Source organism: Helicoverpa armigera, chromosome 16, assembly GCF_030705265.1.
Source record: "Helicoverpa armigera isolate CAAS_96S chromosome 16, ASM3070526v1, whole genome shotgun sequence".
Lineage (NCBI taxonomy): Eukaryota > Metazoa > Arthropoda > Insecta > Lepidoptera > Noctuidae > Helicoverpa > Helicoverpa armigera.
In genome coordinates, this window is record NC_087135.1 from 240,073 (window position 1) to 258,607 (window position 18,535).

General features: G+C 38.0%; 1 protein-coding gene across 5 annotated transcripts in view; it reads left to right on the plus strand.

The window, feature by feature from the left end:
* LOC110369831 (visual system homeobox 2) overlaps positions 1 to 18,535 on the plus strand; it is a 75,488-nt gene that overhangs the window by 24,287 nt on the left and 32,666 nt on the right. For 4 of the 5 annotated variants that reach the window (XM_021325392.3, XM_049844399.2, XM_021325393.3 and 1 more), the window contains exons 3-5: positions 1,004 to 1,024; positions 6,788 to 6,878; positions 7,393 to 7,519. In XM_021325392.3, coding sequence (XP_021181067.1) covers positions 1,004 to 1,024; positions 6,788 to 6,878; positions 7,393 to 7,519 — 239 coding nt within the window. The remainder of the gene's footprint in view (positions 1 to 1,003; positions 1,025 to 6,787; positions 6,879 to 7,392; positions 7,520 to 18,535) is intronic. The other variant, XM_049844401.2, reaches the window with a different exon arrangement.

Below are 18,535 nucleotides of genomic sequence, written 5' to 3' on the forward strand. Positions count from 1 at the left end.
ATATCAAAGTGAAGAGAGGGGCATTAGCAATTATAATGGCTAGTGTCCTGGCTGAGTGGCTGCTCATTACCGCGCCTGGCCTGCTGCTGACTACTTTGTCGGTTAATTACTTCACACTTCTACAAGCTGCTTTAACGTTATCACAATTTTTGACGGCTCTGATATAAAGTTGTGCAGTTGGTTCCAACAGCCTCGTGTAACCAAATCTGCAACACTGACTACTCCATAGATTGTTTTGGTGCAGCTCATACTCTGTTCGCGCAATATTTTCATAGCAAAAGACAAACCTCTTTCAGTAAAATATGCGATTGATATTGTTATCAAAAAACCATTATACTTAACTCCGAGTCAACGTTTTCGTAAAATTTAATTCAATCATTGAAATTAATTTCCGTAATATGACCACATGAACAAGCTCTCCTTGGCAGATATAACTTTACCACTTACAGACCCATAACCTTGCCAAAAATACAAAAAACATTTGACTCAGCAACCATCCCATTACAAACGTCCTTAAAACCGGGCCTCGAAATATAAAACAAGAGAGAACTGGTTGACCAAAAGCTAGCAATAAGAGCAAAGCGATCAAGATCATAATATCTGCGCTGCTCGGAGCTTTGTGGCGCATTGTGAGAGACCAGACTTGCTCTATTTTTGTTCACACCTGCGCGGGAACGCGCGTAATGCGATAGCCGCGAGGCGAGGTGACGCGCATTGTGCGCTCGCACTTAGATAACGCATGGCCTTAACGGAATATACCACACCATCAGCAAATTGCTTGAGTTCTGTCTTAAGTCCAGTCTGTTAGCAACACAAAAAATCTTTTTGGGAAATATCTGTTGTCTTCTTTTTTTGTACACTATAGGTAATTTATTTTACGATGTATGCTCATGTAATGCTTGTAGCATGTAATAGATGTCCTGGCCTGTTCGCTCCATGTTTATGATTTCTCCTATTCTTCAGTTTTAATTATTATTTTTTATTTGTTTCATGTAATTCGTAGCGGTCCGACAGTTTTATTCAGGTAATTTATTATTTGTTGATAACCTATATTATTGCTTACTAACCAAGAGTTATTTATTATATTTCTATTATCTACTGTGTATGTAGTTGCTTGCGGTGGTAACCTAAGCCTTAATTTTTTAACTGAAAGTTCCCGTATAAGGTCATTCTTGTAATTGCTCTGTGTATAATTTCAGCCAATTTCCATATTGACACATTTAGGCATCTACCTACCGAAGGTAATAAGAAACGTTACATACTTACACACTCGTCACAGGCGCGGCGGCGTCTTGTCGCGCGACACTCGTCGAATCAAATAAGCGATGAGCGCGTCAATTGGCTTGTCGCGGCAAATTGCCAATTCGTAGGCCTCCTAATTGCATCACGTCTTATCACGTTACTCGTAAGCGTTTTACCTGCGAGCATTCTTGTTAAGCTTTTTATTTGAACGAGATAGCGATTCGAGGAACCGTATCTGGCCTCAATTAGATCCTCAGGGATTTTATTTTTGCGTTTTGTTGTCGCGATGTCTCTCTGAGGAGGTGCCGGTACTCGCTAAGCTACGTTATATTTTACGGTGCTTTTCGTCGTTTTATTTTGAAATAAGGATTCCAATTAAAATGGAAGACTTTCTGATCATCAGCTACTTTGTCTTCTAATATTGTCACGTTTCTTGAATACCTGCCGTTGTGGCTGTACAGACTTGTAATCCTTGCAAATGTATGTAAGTGTTGTATGTTACAAATTAAACAGTTAAAATGTAGTTTCTATTGTCCTAAAAACTGAACAAACATATTTGTTTAGTAGAAAACTAAATACATGGTGAGCTCTTCAAGGGAAATAAAATCCCGAACAAAAAGGTCCCGAAATAACAAAAGGAGGGACATAGCTAAATCAGCTCTGGCAGCGCAACGTAGGCAAATACAGGCAATAAGCGAGTGTAGGCAAATCTGCACGTACGCTGACGACACGCCGCGGCACGTCGCGTACACGCAACACGTACGCACACGGTGCGGCATAGAAAGACAAGCACAGAAGGATCACAAGTTACGTGGTAGCGCGTTATGTAGGTACTTGTAAAGTCTTTCTTAGTCGTCATATACATTAAAAAGTAAAATCTTGAATTAGGTAGAGTAGTCTTGACAATTAAATATTGTATTTTGGAAAATCAACATCAACTGGTGCCGCACTTTAACTTACAAACTTTTATAAGTTGCACCTAGTAGTTGGTAAGTGTGTCCTTGGAAAACTATCAATACTTTAGGATTAATGCTTCATAAGCATTGCCATGTGCAAGCCAAAAGGATGGCAGCTAGGAAACTTAACGCTAAAAGTCTGTAGCTATCCCGTAGCTGTAGTCCTATATAGATAGGTAATCTTTCTCGAGTTCGAGCAAAACCCGATAGCTTATTTTTTGTTCGCGGTATTTTGAAGAATGTTTGCATAAAGTATGCCTTCTTTGACTTCATATTTGATGTGATATTACGAGTCTGAACGAGAAATAAATCTAATCGTCAGCTGATCTCGACAAATTGGCCGCGAGACGATTGGCAATTTGTGCGCGACTCGCAACAGTCGCGTGTCGCGTTTGTCGCATTTGTCGCGATTGGCCCAATATATGCAATAAGTGTTCGCCCTGTTGCCGCGACCGATATATTACATTTGGAATATATACAGAAAAGCTTTGTGTGAAATATTCACGTGTTTGATACACTACTTCCCGTGGGCACCCCTGACTTTGCGATCAGATCAAACCTGGCTAATAAAGATAAACTTAAATCTTTATAACTGGAAGCCCACTCCAACATAGCGTTGTAAAGCTAGGCAGATATCCTCTCCTATACTATTTTGCAGTCGACTTCCATTGTAATCAATAGCTGAGTGACAGTGTTTTACATTAAGTGACTGCTTTATTTATCTCCTCCACCCAGTAAAGGGCAACCCGATAACTCTTGGTAAGTTATACCTATCTACTCGTAATGTCTGGCGAAAAAAAAAATACAATTCGAAACCACCAATTTAACATGCCTTCCGAAAACAAAGACACAGGACAAGATAGTCAGCCTACCCAGTTGCTTTTGCTTTCTAAATAACAAATTGCAAAAAATATCTGTCCATTTTATTTCAATATGTTTTAAATAATAAATACTGTCCTCTAGGACTTTTGCTTTTTTATAAATTGAAATACTTAGCTAAATCTATGATTATCTTTAACATAAATGGCAAAAAAGTTAAGATACACTCGCATACATTTTACCACTGGTACTTCATGGGTAAGATACGTGAAAAATTACAATCACCCACGCACTAATTCTGAGTAGTAGCAGCATTACTTAGCTGTTCATTTATTTTTTATGGAATTTTATTAAGTACTTGCCTTAAACTTGGTCAACTTTGCTGATAGCATTTAAGAAAAAAAAAATACTACTAAGTATGGCATTTGCTGCCAATGCAAAATGGCGGACAAGGCAGGAAAAGCCAGCGGAAAAAAATCGACTGCAAAATAGTGCCTCGTTTAGCCCTCCCACAGAAACATAAAGTGCGACCTACCTAAGTATTTACATACAACATAATTCTTCCAACACATTTTCATTTGGAGCACAATGCCGCCGGCGAAAGTGGCAGTGTTCTTCACAACAAGTAGCTTTCCTTCGGCAGCACTCGTCCTCCCTCGCGGCTCCGGGGAGGGCGCTCAGCTCCAAATTACACTCCGCCACCACACAAAATAGACTCTATTTATTTACACCGAAGGTCGATAGTGGGTTGAAGCTATAAATCGTGTTAACGCATACATTATTGGTTCGTTGGCGTCGTGTCGTAATGATCGCCGTATTTTTATAATGATACAGTTTTGTTCGGGCCTGTGGGTAGTGGGACGCACGTGCCCGGCCCGCCTATAATTAACGATACACCCGAGTTTGGATTACATCATCATTTTTCAGTAATACACGACCACGACTATCTATTATGTAAACAGAGTACTTCTGTACCTAATAACCTTCTCAATGTATGCTAAACATTCGGTTAGGTTTCATTCCTTGTTCATCTTCACCACTCGCAGGACGGACGTGAGCATCTCTCACGAGATCTTAGTGCGCCTCTTTTAAAGCCTTACACTGAACTGGCATCTTTATGTTTTCACGTCATTTTTTGTATTATACATTATACATAAACCTTTCTTCCCCTTTTCTAAAAATAAATATAAAATAGTATTTCTAAAAATAAGTATAAAATATAAAATAGTACATTTACAAAAGAGCAAATCAATTATTGACTCTTGACACCACTTTGTACCATTTGAGAGTTAGATGAATAGATATTTTCTGATTAAGATTCTTAATGAAAGTACTTCAATTCAGTAATAATTTTAAATCAACCACAAATTGTCATAAACACAAATTAAAAGATTAATATCACGTGTATTGTGTAACGAAGTCGTTACGAAACGGAACAGTTAAGTGAAAAGGCTGGGCGGTTTTTCTTCATTGTAGATATTTAATTAAACACTATCCGACGAAGATTAGAGAAGATTAAAAGATAGTAGATTTGGAAACTAACAGCATTCATAGGTATACCAATTCGTTCTGCAGCTATTTTTACCTCTGTACAGTAATGGTGTTTTCCACCTTAGGTTATATAGCAGCATCATAAAACACACATTTGAGAGGTACACGCCGGGCACCCCCGAACAACCCCGAGTATCCCCGAGCGCCCCCGATCAGCCCCGAGGGATCGCGAAGTGTATTGCCACACAGTTTAAGTGATTACCTCGTCACGATACCCTGTATGCTCTAACACTACTGAGGAGCTTACCATGTCTTCACGCTGTTTGTCCATACATATAGAATAGACACTGTCTATAATATATTAGGGTATATAGGTAATTGAAACTGGATGCACAATTTTTAATTCAGATTAATTTTATAATACCTAAAGATTTCATAATTTGTTATTTTATATAATTTTTGTAAAACCTAACGAGGCTGGTATAATGCAGCAGCGTTAAAGCCTCATGTTAATAAAAGAAAAAAAAATAGGTAAAACTTGTTGATAACGATATTTCACTGGCAAAGATTTTCCAACTTCAAATTACAGGCTTCTACAATGTTGTCTCTTGAAGTTGTCAATCGAAGGCTTTCTTTGCATGAAATTGTTGAAATACCTACCAAAAATATAATTGTAAATTATTTTTTAAAATAAATACACCATTTAGCACATACCTAGTAAATGGGTAGGGATGTAATAGAAAAACTTATAGGTTTTTTTTCAAGTATTTGCACCTTTGTACTTGCTGACTTAACATTAACCTTTTAACAGATTAATAACACTCAAAAGTACTTAGCATTCAATGTCAAAAATATTTCGTTACAGTAGCTTCGTTTTCCAATTTATTTTCCAGGATCTTGATCAACGGATATTTGAGACTGAAAAATATATTGCTTAGCATTATGGGGACCTATCACGCTTTTCTAATAGTGATAAGACCTGGTAAAAGTTAAAGAAATAAATACCTATTACATAATTATTCTGAAACGAGTTCTTTTATTATCATATTATACATAATACATATTATGTACACTCACTCTTCAAAATAAATTGAATTAAAAATTGCATCAAAGTGTGGCCGATTCTGAAGCTGAGTTTAAGATTGCTCATTCATACTTTGAAAACTTTTAATTTCTATAATAATATTCATTTTCTCAATCAAAGTAAAAATCATGCTTAAGTAACTCTCATTTTTTTTTAATTTCTACCCATGGTCTTTTGCATCACCTCTATCAGTGTAAAATACTAACAGTAAGGGGCTACACGGTAGTGTGACCAATCGATTGCGCGGACACATCGGACGCGCGACACACAAGCCTGTAATTGCACTCGTTCTACTAACCAGAGTACAACTGTTGAGGAAGGTAGAAGATCGCTGGGTTTTTAGTCTTGCATGCTGAGGAAAATAGGGAAGTTGTGTTGTGTAGTTCGATAAAGACTGCTTAGTTGACTACTAGTGTCTTGTCAGGTATTTCTTGCATTGCTTTCTGAAAAGGTGTACTTACCACATAAGTTCTTCTTCTTTGGGATCCCAATAAAAAGTAAAATACCTGGCATTCTATAGAATACATCGACTAGCCTGCTGTCCACTTTGTCCAGCTGCAATAATAAACAATTACTTGCAAAACATTAATAACATTAACACATCGTTTGACCTCATAATGTGTCTGACAAACTCGCACCCTTTACAAAACATACCATTTGCGATCCGTCACGCGCCATCGCAAACAAATAACACACGGCGACTGCTAACTGCTCGTTACATTGCATCGCCGACTGTTCGTAGAGTATGCGCAGAGCTGTAGGTGTTACGCAGTAATGTACACTGTGCAACAGGGTTGCAACTCTAAGCAGTTTCTCGACGGAGGTCCGTAAGGGAACCGCTCTAAATTTAATAATTCATTGTCGTATTCATTGGCGCCAAATTCAATTACCCGTCGTCCCGGAGGGCTCGACTCCCCCCCTCCCCTCCCCTCTCTGCCCCCGTGTGTCTCTGCGCGGGTCGGTGGTCGGTCCCGGGGGATGCGCTCGATCTATTCTATTAACTCGCCACCGCGCGTCTGTTTACTAATTCATTTGGCAATCACATTCGGTAATTATGTGACAAACCCCCGAGCGGTGCTGTGTCGCGTTGTCACACTACTTGTTAAGTGGATTTGTGAGCGGGAGACGATTACCCGACCGGTGCGACCGACGCGTCCGACACAAATGGTGCTAACGATAGTTCTCTGTTTGTCAGGAGTGTCGTCGCTGGAGGCGGCGAAAGATTTCACAGTAGACGGCCTCACCGGGTACAACGGCAAGAAAAAGAAGAAAAAACGCAGACACAGGTAATTGACACTCCATTTTATTTTCCGCATTTGTGTTCTCTTATTAATTTCATTGACTGTTGAGAGAAACATTTCTATAAGAAACTTGCCTTATGTGATTGGATTATATTTGACCTGTCGGTAATATTTTTCATTTATTTAAGTACACCTACTTGGCGTCCTGGGCATGTCTTTCAGATTCTTGGACTGTAATGACCCACTTTATTTGAAGCAATCAACTAATCACAACAAAGCCCAATGATTAACTGGGTAGTTTTAAATCGCAACTGTTTGCATGTTATTCAAATGCAGCCAAAGTACATAAACTATTTAATCAGTTTACATAAACAGAAGTTTATACTCAAGTGAAAAAAAAAGAATATGAAATAAAACAGCTTCGATTTAACTTGGTCACCAATGGTCACTCAAGCAGTAGCGCTAGGGTTATCTACGAAAATGGTGTTTGCATACAAAATTAAGTTAAGGAGACTTTCTACCTATTCTATCAGTAGTTCTAACCTCCCTCCCCCCGCAGCCGCACGATCTTCACGTCGTACCAGCTGGACGAGCTGGAGAAGGCGTTCAAGGACGCGCACTACCCCGACGTGTATGCGCGCGAGATGCTCTCCCTCAAGACAGACCTGCCCGAGGACAGGATCCAGGTCAGTGCAGCAAACGTCTTACCTTATATTACTTGTATATAAAGTTTGTTTGTTCTGTTTAAAGTTTTTGTGAGGAAGAAATAATAATGAGCTGCGTTCTGTTTTACGTAGATAAATACTCATGTATTCTGAAATCAATGTCATTAGGAAATAGGCAAAACCTAATCAAGCTTGTTCTCAAGCTCTGCGTTTCAAACATTGTTAGGTTCCAATAGGCAAAAGGTGAAGTTTTGCCATCGTCTGCGTTACATAGTGAAAGGGTTTTCATCAAATATTTTTCACATTCAGATTTATAACACAAAAAATGGCTTTCAAATACCGTTTTACAGCTGATCGGAATAGTCGTTTTATAATTTCTCTTGACGTTTCAACAATTGGTGCGATCACAACAGTCGGCCCACATTAACAATGGTGCTCTCAATAATAACGTTGGTTTGTACGTCACGGTGAAAAAAACGTTCCTTTGTAGTGATCACGTCAATTGCCATCGATTGCCGAGTAACGTGACACTCGCAGACCCGTAACAACTAATGACGGTTAAATACCAGTGAATTACGATAGAAAATGATTAGATTTATTTTACTGAAAGTTTATTTATTTCCGATTTTATAAAGTACTAATTAAAGATTTATTTTTGTTTTATGTTTGTTGCATAACAATTGTTTTGCGAGATATTATCTAATCAAAATAGAATAGGCTGGATTTATCAATCATGTCAGTTTCACATTCTACGAAGGTTCTGTGATAAGTAGGTAGATAAAACAACAATACCTAATGGGCATACAAGTAAAATAACTTCAGGTCATGTTGTTTAGTGTGGGATTTTTACCTGGGTTTTCAGGCACATTAGGTGTAGGTAGGTAATCTAGATGTGGATACTTTTCTTATACACAATTATTAAAGCCACAAGCTATTTACTAGCTAGTACCTACTTATTATAATCAGAAGCTCCACCGTTTTCTAAATAAATTGATGGGTTAGGTAAGGTGATGTTAAATCCATGTTGCAAAATAAACAATTTTATTTTATTTCCAAAACTTAGAATATACCTAGGTATCTAGCTATTTTGAAGAACTTGTTAAATATCTAAAAGTTCTTTCGTAAATCGTTTTATTTTTTACCGAATAGGTACAATTATGGCCAATTGCACAAGTTTTTGTCAGATAGATAATAATTAGTTAATCGGACAGATAAACACGTAACAAAATACAACAAATTGGCCAGTTCAATGAGGCAAGCGCAACATCTAATACTTAATTTGGACATCAATACCATTACACAATTCTGAAGTAATCTCTTAATCCCGTATTTTTTGCGTTCCCGGTGCGCATTTGTTGTCCCACAGTGCAGTACCCGTCAGGCCGCATCAATCGTGTCGACGTGGATTCGACACCCGATCCGAGCAATACGATATTTTACGCAAACAATTGCCAAAGATTTCGCGGAAGGAAGCTTTTTTGTACAACAATTAAAGACGCACGCACGATTGAATTGCACAGTTTTTGTGCAACGCAAATCTAATGATTTTATGGTTTCCTTTGTGTTTTTTGTAGAAAAAAATAAGTGAATTAAGTATTGTCTTCGTGATCTAAACTAAAAATTCAAGTTGTAAATACGATAACATACGAAGGCATCGGGGCGGATAGAAGTTAGAAAGCTTTACAACTGTCTCGCTTTAAGTCTTAGTCGGTCTATCTATTAAGCATCTAGTGTTCAGCTGCGTCGGGTTAGATGAGACTAAGATGGGGAAAGGCTAGGCATGAATTAATACCAAGTAAGCTCTTGTAACGCAAACAATAAGCTAACTTTTGATTAATTTACCATTAGGTAAAGTGTCAAATGGGGTCGTGTGATGATTTTCCACGAAGCCGTACAGCATTACATACGTAACGTTAGGTAGTTGTTCGAGTAATTGCTAGTCATAATTATTATTAATAGTTTTTCCGTGAGTCGGTAACACACAACAACGCTCAAGTGTCGCGCCTTCCCTACTCGGAAGCTGCGGGGAAAACACAAATATGGCCACCCCCACGCGCCCCGCGCCCCTCGCCCCGCGCCCGCCGCCGCCCCCGCGACACCCGCACATTTATGAAAATTTCATTTCCAAACTCGTACTCCTCATAGCAAACTAAAATAAACCCTAATCTGACCGCGTAGAGTTTATTGCCACTTAATTTTCTCAAGCAGGAAAATTTTACGACTTACACCAAAATGAAATCTATTTCATAGGTTTGAAAGTACGTTTTCCAGTGTGAGTGTAAAGTTATGAGTGATGGTAGTTGAATTTTCGGTATAATGGCTTTCTGGGGATTAGGTTTCCCCAATTTTGGGGCGCGGAGTTTGTGAGACGTTGCAATAAATGGATTATTATGCAATCAAACGTCTCGAACGTACGGATACTTTAATATCATTTTCTAATACAATGTAAGACTTTGTAAATCTTTTATGTTTCTTATTAGATTTACGTTAACACAATTTTGTCTTTCGTGGTTAGGTTTTTATCGTAGCGGACTCTATAGACAGTCGAATATTTCAAAACCCGGTTGCGAGTTACGCAGTCTTGGGAAAAGTAAAACACCACAAGCCAGTTAATGTGAGTTGTTGAGTGGCATCAGAAACTATTAAGAGTCTAGACCTAACAAATTACCTATAAATTATCGATACCCACCTAGATACTGAAAAAGTCGTCACTGTACATACTGGTCGACTAGCACACACACTAAAAGAAATTATTTGTAAAACTATCACACATACAGTCCTACGAACTAAAGTGGAATGTAATCTCACAACTAAATATCCAATGCATTAATTATAAGGTAAGGCCGTTACCAGCGCCATCTACCAGCCACTCGCGCCAACTGCGCGTAGCTATGGCAACCGCGCGCTGATTGGCCACTTCTGTGCATGTAACGCGAGACAGAACGTTGTAACCACCACCAGAGGCTACTCAAATCTCAATCCTAAAGATTAGATGTTAAGGTTTATTTTAATTAGTCGGTTGTAGGGTATTGTTGTGTTCGGGTTTTGTGCATTTGTATTATTAGCTCCGCCCTTCTTAGTAGCATGGCGGACTGGGTTTTGTCTTGGCTCGGGATGTCTTTTTGCGTCCGTTTTGTTTGTAATGTACTACACAGGTAAGTATAGCTGTCTGCGACTGAAATGAAACTGTAAACTACGTAGGTGCAACAGACAGACTAATCAATAGTAGGTACCGCCATTAGTCTGAGCGAACTGTGTACATTTTTTGAAAGCTAAGTACCTAAGTATTGTAGTTCGTTTTATTTAAGTAGCTACTTACTACCTGCGTATAACTAATTACTCATTCGAGTATTATTTACACAGATAAATAAAAATTAGCATGATTAATATGTAATCAAACGACGACGATTGTTTTTTCATAAATAATCCTATTTAATTTAGAGATTGTATATTCATAGCGACTACGATGTGCGGTGGCGCTCAGCGCAATATCCGCGAGATATCCGCGCGCCGACGGGCCTCGATTACCTCTCTAATGATCTGCCGGATATTTCCCTATCACATCACTCCTGAACGTTTTGTTGAATAAGTAGACTATTTATTAGAAACATAGTTACCTACTCAGCTTTTGTGTTCTTAATTTCTCGGCATCTTCGAATTAAATAGGTATCTGGGTACCTAATGATTATTTCAGTGAGAAAGCTAAGTAAGGTATTGCAGAAATAAAAACCTCAGATAATGGAAAACGGAAAAGAATTTAGGTGAATTAAAGAGTTTTGAAAAACTTATGCTTAGGTAGTCTAGATATGATTATATAGGTAGGTATTATGTACCTACCTACTTACCTAAGTAGACATACCTAATATCTATTATATGGTTTCACACACGAAACACAAAAAAGGTTAGCAAAAGCATAACAAAAGCTTAATCTTACCCGAATTAAAAATCTATGAGATCATACTTTGTAAGACTTCAGACCTTATATTTGGCGTAGGCTATATTCGGTTTTACTTAAATAAATCCAGGATGTGTGTTTTATCGAGGTTGATAACGAAAAAAAAACGAATAACTTCATATGTCATACAATATCTTCATGTGTTTTTCATTCCTTCCTACCCAAATATCCTTCAGAGCAAAGTTACAAAGAAAAAATATTCTATAATAGGTATAGGTACCTACACTTCATTTACAGCCAATATTTCCCTAGATATTTAACTTACATTTCATGAATAGCCAATATTTCACTAGATATATAACTTACCTTAGTGTGCCGTTACTATTACGTACCGTGTGCCGGTAACCCGGTAGCGGAGGTCGCCGGCGGGCGGCGTCGGGCGGCGAGCGATCACATTTCTCGGCAATTACGCGCCGATAGCGGATATATCCGCACTCGGCCGCACGCTGCACTTCTCTAATTTGCTAGTCTGATCTATTGCGGATATTAGAGTAGCGGTAGCTTGCTTACCTGCGGGATAGCGTTTCGTGTAACTTGTATCCATAGAATTTACTCAATATAGAGTTACATCTATTACCAAATTCCTAATTACCAAAGCTATTGCATCTGCAACGACTACACTACATGAAATCGCGATACTCGTGTTGAAGAAAAACTGGTAAAACAAGACACAAATACACTTTTTTACAATTTGACAAGATTCGTGACAAAAATAGACAATATTTATTGTGAGGATATTATGACAATGACCGGGAAACGGGTACAAAATGAATTCGCGATAGTCATTGGAGAGTCGATCATGAAAAACCTTTTCTTTATTTTAAGAAAACTTAGGTACCTACCTACTTTACAGGTACCTCATTTTTTATACTAAACTTGTTTAGAAGCTTTTTTTAAAAAACATTACATACCTATAAAATAATTAGTTTGCATCAAAACTTAGAACCATCTAAAAAGCGTGAATAAATTCGATCCCTTCGCTGTCAACTTTGAACGTGCCCGATGTAAACTTAGGTAAGTACAGCTTTCCAATAATTTCAATAACCTACTTAGATAAGAGGCTTGAAACAGTATCTTTCACCAAACAATAAGTAGTTTAGCCATACAAAACAGTTAATTTAGTCGAAAATTATATTTAACCGACAATGAGATTCGCAACAGTGCCGGTTCCGTGTCGGATCCGTTCCGTACCGGCGCCCGAGAGTGATCGCGTTTCGCGGCAATTACGCCCCTTCAGCCGGTAACGAAAAGCCGATACGCCGATATTATGTACTTCCTCAATACTACGTCTAATCATGATAGTGATTTGCTATTATTTACAAGGTGAATATGATCCAGTGTAGGTATTTCAGGAGTTTCAGGATCAGGTTTACTCTCCTCCGCCTTTGTTCCATCTGGAGCGATAACTCTTTCAAAATTTCATGCAACCCCGTCAGGTTAAAGGTTGGCCAAACAAGCACAATAAATACTTAAGTAGGAGGTACAACTAATTTCAAAATAGACAGAAATAAGTATAAATGTATTTCACAAATAAGTGCATCCCAATATCTAGATAAGCCTAATCATACGACTTTAGAGGTGGCTAAACAGTGTAGTCCGTTTTTGTGTTGATAACCGTTAATTGAGAACGAAAATACCACAATATCCGTATACGTAACCAAATAATCATCTATCACACACAACAGCTCATCGCGACACCCCGTAAACGTAACAGAAATAATCGTAACGCTCAAATATTCTATAGAGCCGATAAACTCGTCTGTAAGCAGGTCCGGCCGGGAATGTGCCGGGGGTGGGGTAGTCGCCCCTCTCCGCCCCCCTTCCGGGGCAAATTTAGCAATTAGCGTGCCGGACACGGGGGCCGGCCGGCGTCCGGTAATAGCCACCTAGCCGGCCGGCCGCGTTCCGCCAACTGATTATTCAGAGCACCAACACAACCACCGCAGAAGGACCACTAGCTTATAAGTATAAGGATCATTTGAATTAATCGCTAGTTAGATTTGCCGATATGAGAACAATTTTACAGTGACAAACATTTCCCTACTTGGGTACTTCAGAAAGAGACTTTAATCAACACTCACTCAACATAAACAAAGCAATAAAACAGTGGAAAGGATCTTACAGATTTCTTTTGGCATTGCTTCGTTTGATAAATTTTGAGTTTTTGCATCTCAGACAATAGTCACGACTAAGTTGATAACCTACGTTAGTTCCTCTAATCCTACATGAACGAGTGTTCCATTAATTCGTTGTGATCCTTCTGTTCGCCCTGTGTGACGGTACAGTTCGGTTTATTTGCACGTTTATTTGGTTGTATCGCGCGCGGTTATTAGATCGCAAATGTAATTGATTGGAACGTTCCGTTTGTTGAAACATTCCGCGCCTCTGTGTGACAAATGTGCTCGTAAAGCCTGCAATTCGAATACAAACCTATTATATTTTTCCGATGTCTATGTATTTAGCACTGAGGTAGATAAATCGTAGTAAATAAAGATCAAACAAGCGTAGCAACCACTTCTTCTGTTCTTCTGATTATGGTAAAGTTATAAGTTAAGGCCTCGTTACAAACTTAGTTTATAAGCAAGTAGACTGTACCTACTGGAAGTAGGTAGATATTAAAAGCTTCTTGATTGTTTAAATCCGACGTGAACCAATGTGTGTTATGATGGAATATGTATAATTGCTCACTGAAAGAGGACATATAGAAATGTAGAGTACACACAAGTACAAAACGCGGTGATACCTATATCTTTTTGAAGACATACCTGCTACCGATTAAATAAAATATGTACATTACATGTTCATAACATAAATTAATTCCTACATATAACTTCTAATTAGAATTGATGAGTAAGCGCTTAACTGCTTAAGTCGCGTGGTTCTCCTGAAGCATAATCCGGCATTAGCCCCCTCTAGACCTTGTTCAAGTGGCGGCGGCGATTGGACCGGCTGTCACTGTTCATTACAACTTGTACAAACATTGTGCTCATCTCCTCGTTGTCAATCCTGGGGAGGATTCTTTATTGTATGAATAACTCAACTCATTATACATTATTTCAAGATTAAAAAATTCATCATCAAATTTTTTTACATGGGGTTACAAAAAGTATTCAAAGATACCTATATACCACAAGTATTGATATATGCATAGTATTTAATTTGCATTTGCATAAGGTCACCCACTATCCTGTTTTGTATAGTTTTTGTTGTGAATGAATTGATTGTGTCTATCAATCTCGTTTTATTCCATTAACTCTCTGATGCAATTCTTCTAAATAACATAATTTTATTACAGTTCCCTTGCAGTAATTGTTACTATTAATATAAATTACGCTGAACTCTCATCCGAAATAAAATGCACTAATTCGTTTACAAGAAATAAATGGCGTCCCAACATGTGAACGTAAAAACAATTCAATAACCGCAAAACATCACCAAACAACGACTCGATACAATCGCATTACTGGTGATTTATATCACCACTTCAACTGTAATAATCTATTTATGAGATAAACTATAAATTATCTTACCACCAACTTATACACACACTTTATACCACCCCTAAAGCATAAACAACAAGGTTCAATTTCCAATGTATCGTGTTCGCATGTATCGTGGTAAAAGCACGCCCCCGAGCATTTCGGCTAGGGAGTGTGCCGCCGCGCGGCGTCGCCTCTCCCCTAATTCCTAATAATGAACTGGTACGAGTTAAAACTTGTAATGTGTATTAATGGATGTTTGCGATGACTGCCGTTTTATTTTATAACGCATATTTATTGGATAGTAAGACAAGTGGGATAACTTCATACTGAACGATGATGGTCTTAAGAATTTGTAAGAGCCCTCTGGTTTTAACAAAATTTTGAATATCTACCTAAATATGTGACTTATTTCCAGAAACTTGTCAGAAAAACCAGTCATGTGACTTGTGTTACTCTGTCTACTTTTTGTAAAAAGTAGACAGAGTAACGACGTACTAAATTCTTACCTGAAAGTTTTCATAGATTTATTTTTTATACAAAATAAATTAATACATGCTCTGATGGAGTGAATGCAATTAGTTACATGTTGCACTTAAAATTAATGTTTACATTTTTAAGCATCCCTTTAACAAACAACTTCAACTTAAAAATCCCTTCAAGCATTTAACTTCACACCATTACCCGTTAAAAACTTACAAATGGCTTAATTTGATTAAACCTAAAAACATTTCATAGTTTTAAAATTAAATGACGTTAATATGACAAGACAAATGACTCGTCTCTGCGCAAGCGTCGCAATAGAGCGCGAGTTATGACCCCCTTGTGACTCCCTCGAGTGACCCCCTCGTGACTCCCGCTCGGCGCCCCCGCGAACATGCTCATGGTATGTTTATGGTGTTACAATGTGATTAGGGGTTTGGGATTTGTGAGAACTCGCGATTTGTTTAAGCTGGTGTTTTTTTTTTGGTTTTAGTGAATAGGAGATTGGGATAGTGGATCGTTTAAGTTAATTGCTGCCTTATTAATTTAAGGGAAGATATTTGGTTAGTGATTGATTGAATGGCTTGTTAACATGAATATTAATTTAACTGACTGACCAAAATACTCAAACCTTCTTTTTATCGCATAAGTGATAGTTTCTCATCACCTATCAATCAAGATCTAGTGTCACAGTATTTTCAAATTCTCATCCTTCAAAAATACTTAACTAACCTTCCTATTCAAATCCTCAGTTCACCACAACCCTTGTTACTTTTAAGCACAAATGAGTTATTAAAACATTAGGCCAACCACGCAGAAGCAATTAGCAACAAATAGCCGACCAAAATCCCCCATTTGCTACAAACCAAGCACAATACCGTGCCCACGCGCAGCCACCGCTCAGCCAGCGGGATCGAGGCGACGCGTGCGCATTGCGGAGATAATGATCTATAACAATAGGCAGGACAGGGTCTGTGGCGGCTCAGTGGTCTATTTTATTGTAATTACTGTGTATTTTGTTTGTATTTTCTTTGTTGAAAGTTTTCTGTATAGAAAGGGGCTGATTTTCTGCCTTGACAACATAAAAACATATTAGATTTAACATCGTATTTAAACATACAGGTTATCTACAGATTAGGTGGCGACAGAGGTTACAGCAGTCGTGCTATTCTGCATGCAATGTAAAACCTAAATACTTACATCTATCGAAAACTGCTTCTATAGGTGTCCAGGAAAATTCATGGTTTTGTCATACATTATATTGCTACGAACCAAGCACACTTTCGTTTGTACTGAGAGTAGTATAGAGGTAGTTGGCTTTACATACTATTTACTTACAGCATCTATAAAAATAGTTTTCTACTCTATCCGTCCGAAAAATCCCATAAGTAACATTTAGAAATAACTAACTGAGTAAGCCTGAGGCGCTAACACGATTACACGAAACACTATCATTAAAAAATGCTCATTTGTTATAATTGTCGCGACACGTGTCGGACGCGCGCCGGTGCGGCCCGGACGCCGGACTAACGACAAGGATTCCCGGACACCCGCGGAGCTCTTGTTAAACGGGCTATACTTACTGTTGCCGATTTGTTTTTGTAATCGATCACTTCAATAGACAAGTAAACAGGGTCTAGTTACAAAAAAATACAATGAAAGGTACATGAATTTACTATTCACATATCATTAATGATTTAACTTCTGCTGGTTACAACTGCTTCTTGTGGGAACTAATTCATACACCTGGATAAAAAGTAGCCTCTAGCTGTCCTCGATACTTAAATAGACTGTATAATAACAACGAAAGAAATGAGAATATTTGACCAAGACTAAAAGATATTACAAAATATTCAGAAGAGTATTCAATATCCATCGTATTATTTAATTTTCCCAGTAAAGGCTATCACGAATATCTTTTAGTAAATCAAGTATTGGAGACATTGTTGTCAGTATATGTAGATATTACTTATTGAAGTAATATGTTTTCAATCATTTGCCAAAAATAGCTAACCTAACCTAGCCTGTCCTTTGCATTGTCATATAAGTAGGTTTTTTGGCAATAAAGATAGTTCAATATAGCAATAAGTGGGAATGTTAATGAGAAACTTATTTACTGATTATTTAAATGGTGGCGCTTAGAAAATCCTAAAATCACCCATCACATTTATAAAAGTTGATCTACAAGTCCAGGGTCTGAACAATCAGAAACCTTCAATAAGAAACCTCGGTTAGAAAACCAAAATAGTTTTCAGTCAGTTTCACGACCTCATTTAATGTCACTATCAATTACTTTAACAACATCACAAGCAGACCAATCAAACATATTTGTCCATCGTAGTCCGGTGGCATCGACCGCTTCGCTTGATTGCTGTCCACCGACTCACTCCTCACTTAGCGCGATTGCGGATGAGTTGCCAAAACGCAATGTATTGTGCACAGCCACAATTGTCGCCCATTGTGATGACGTCACTAACGTGGACGTCTTCAGCTCACTCTTAATGATATTGGATGGATCGTGATTTTATTTGTGGACGGTAAATAGAATTGAGCCTTTTATGAGTAGGTTGTGTCAACGCATTTCTGTAATAAAGTTATTTCGTGATATTTTAGTAGGTACTCATAAAGTAATATATATCCAGTATTATCCATGGTCAAACTGGTTATTCTGAGGTCTAAAAGTATCCATCAGTTTCTTTCTAATAACTTTCTATGTCCAATTTACTCAACTAACTTTTCTATTGTCTATTGGATTGTTTTTCAGCAATTAACAAATAATTATAATGAAGACATGTAGCTGTGCCTTGTAATTCCAGTATTAAAATAAACCACAACAAATACCTTCTTTTATAGATTAGCCATAATAATAATTTGCCCTACGACATAACTTGCCTTCTTACATGCAGTTAATCCTGTTTTCCGTGAACTCTTAGCAAAATCGTATAAGATCAATAACTAGGTCAAGCGTGTCCAGGTGCAGTAAATAGTCGCTCACGAAGCGACACGAGTTCAGCGCGACTCCAGCTCTCAATTATAAAGTTGAGTCTGAGCACTAGTGCGCTTAGTTCAGATGTAAAGTCGATATGCTGGTGACATTAGCTGTGCATATTTCCAATCATG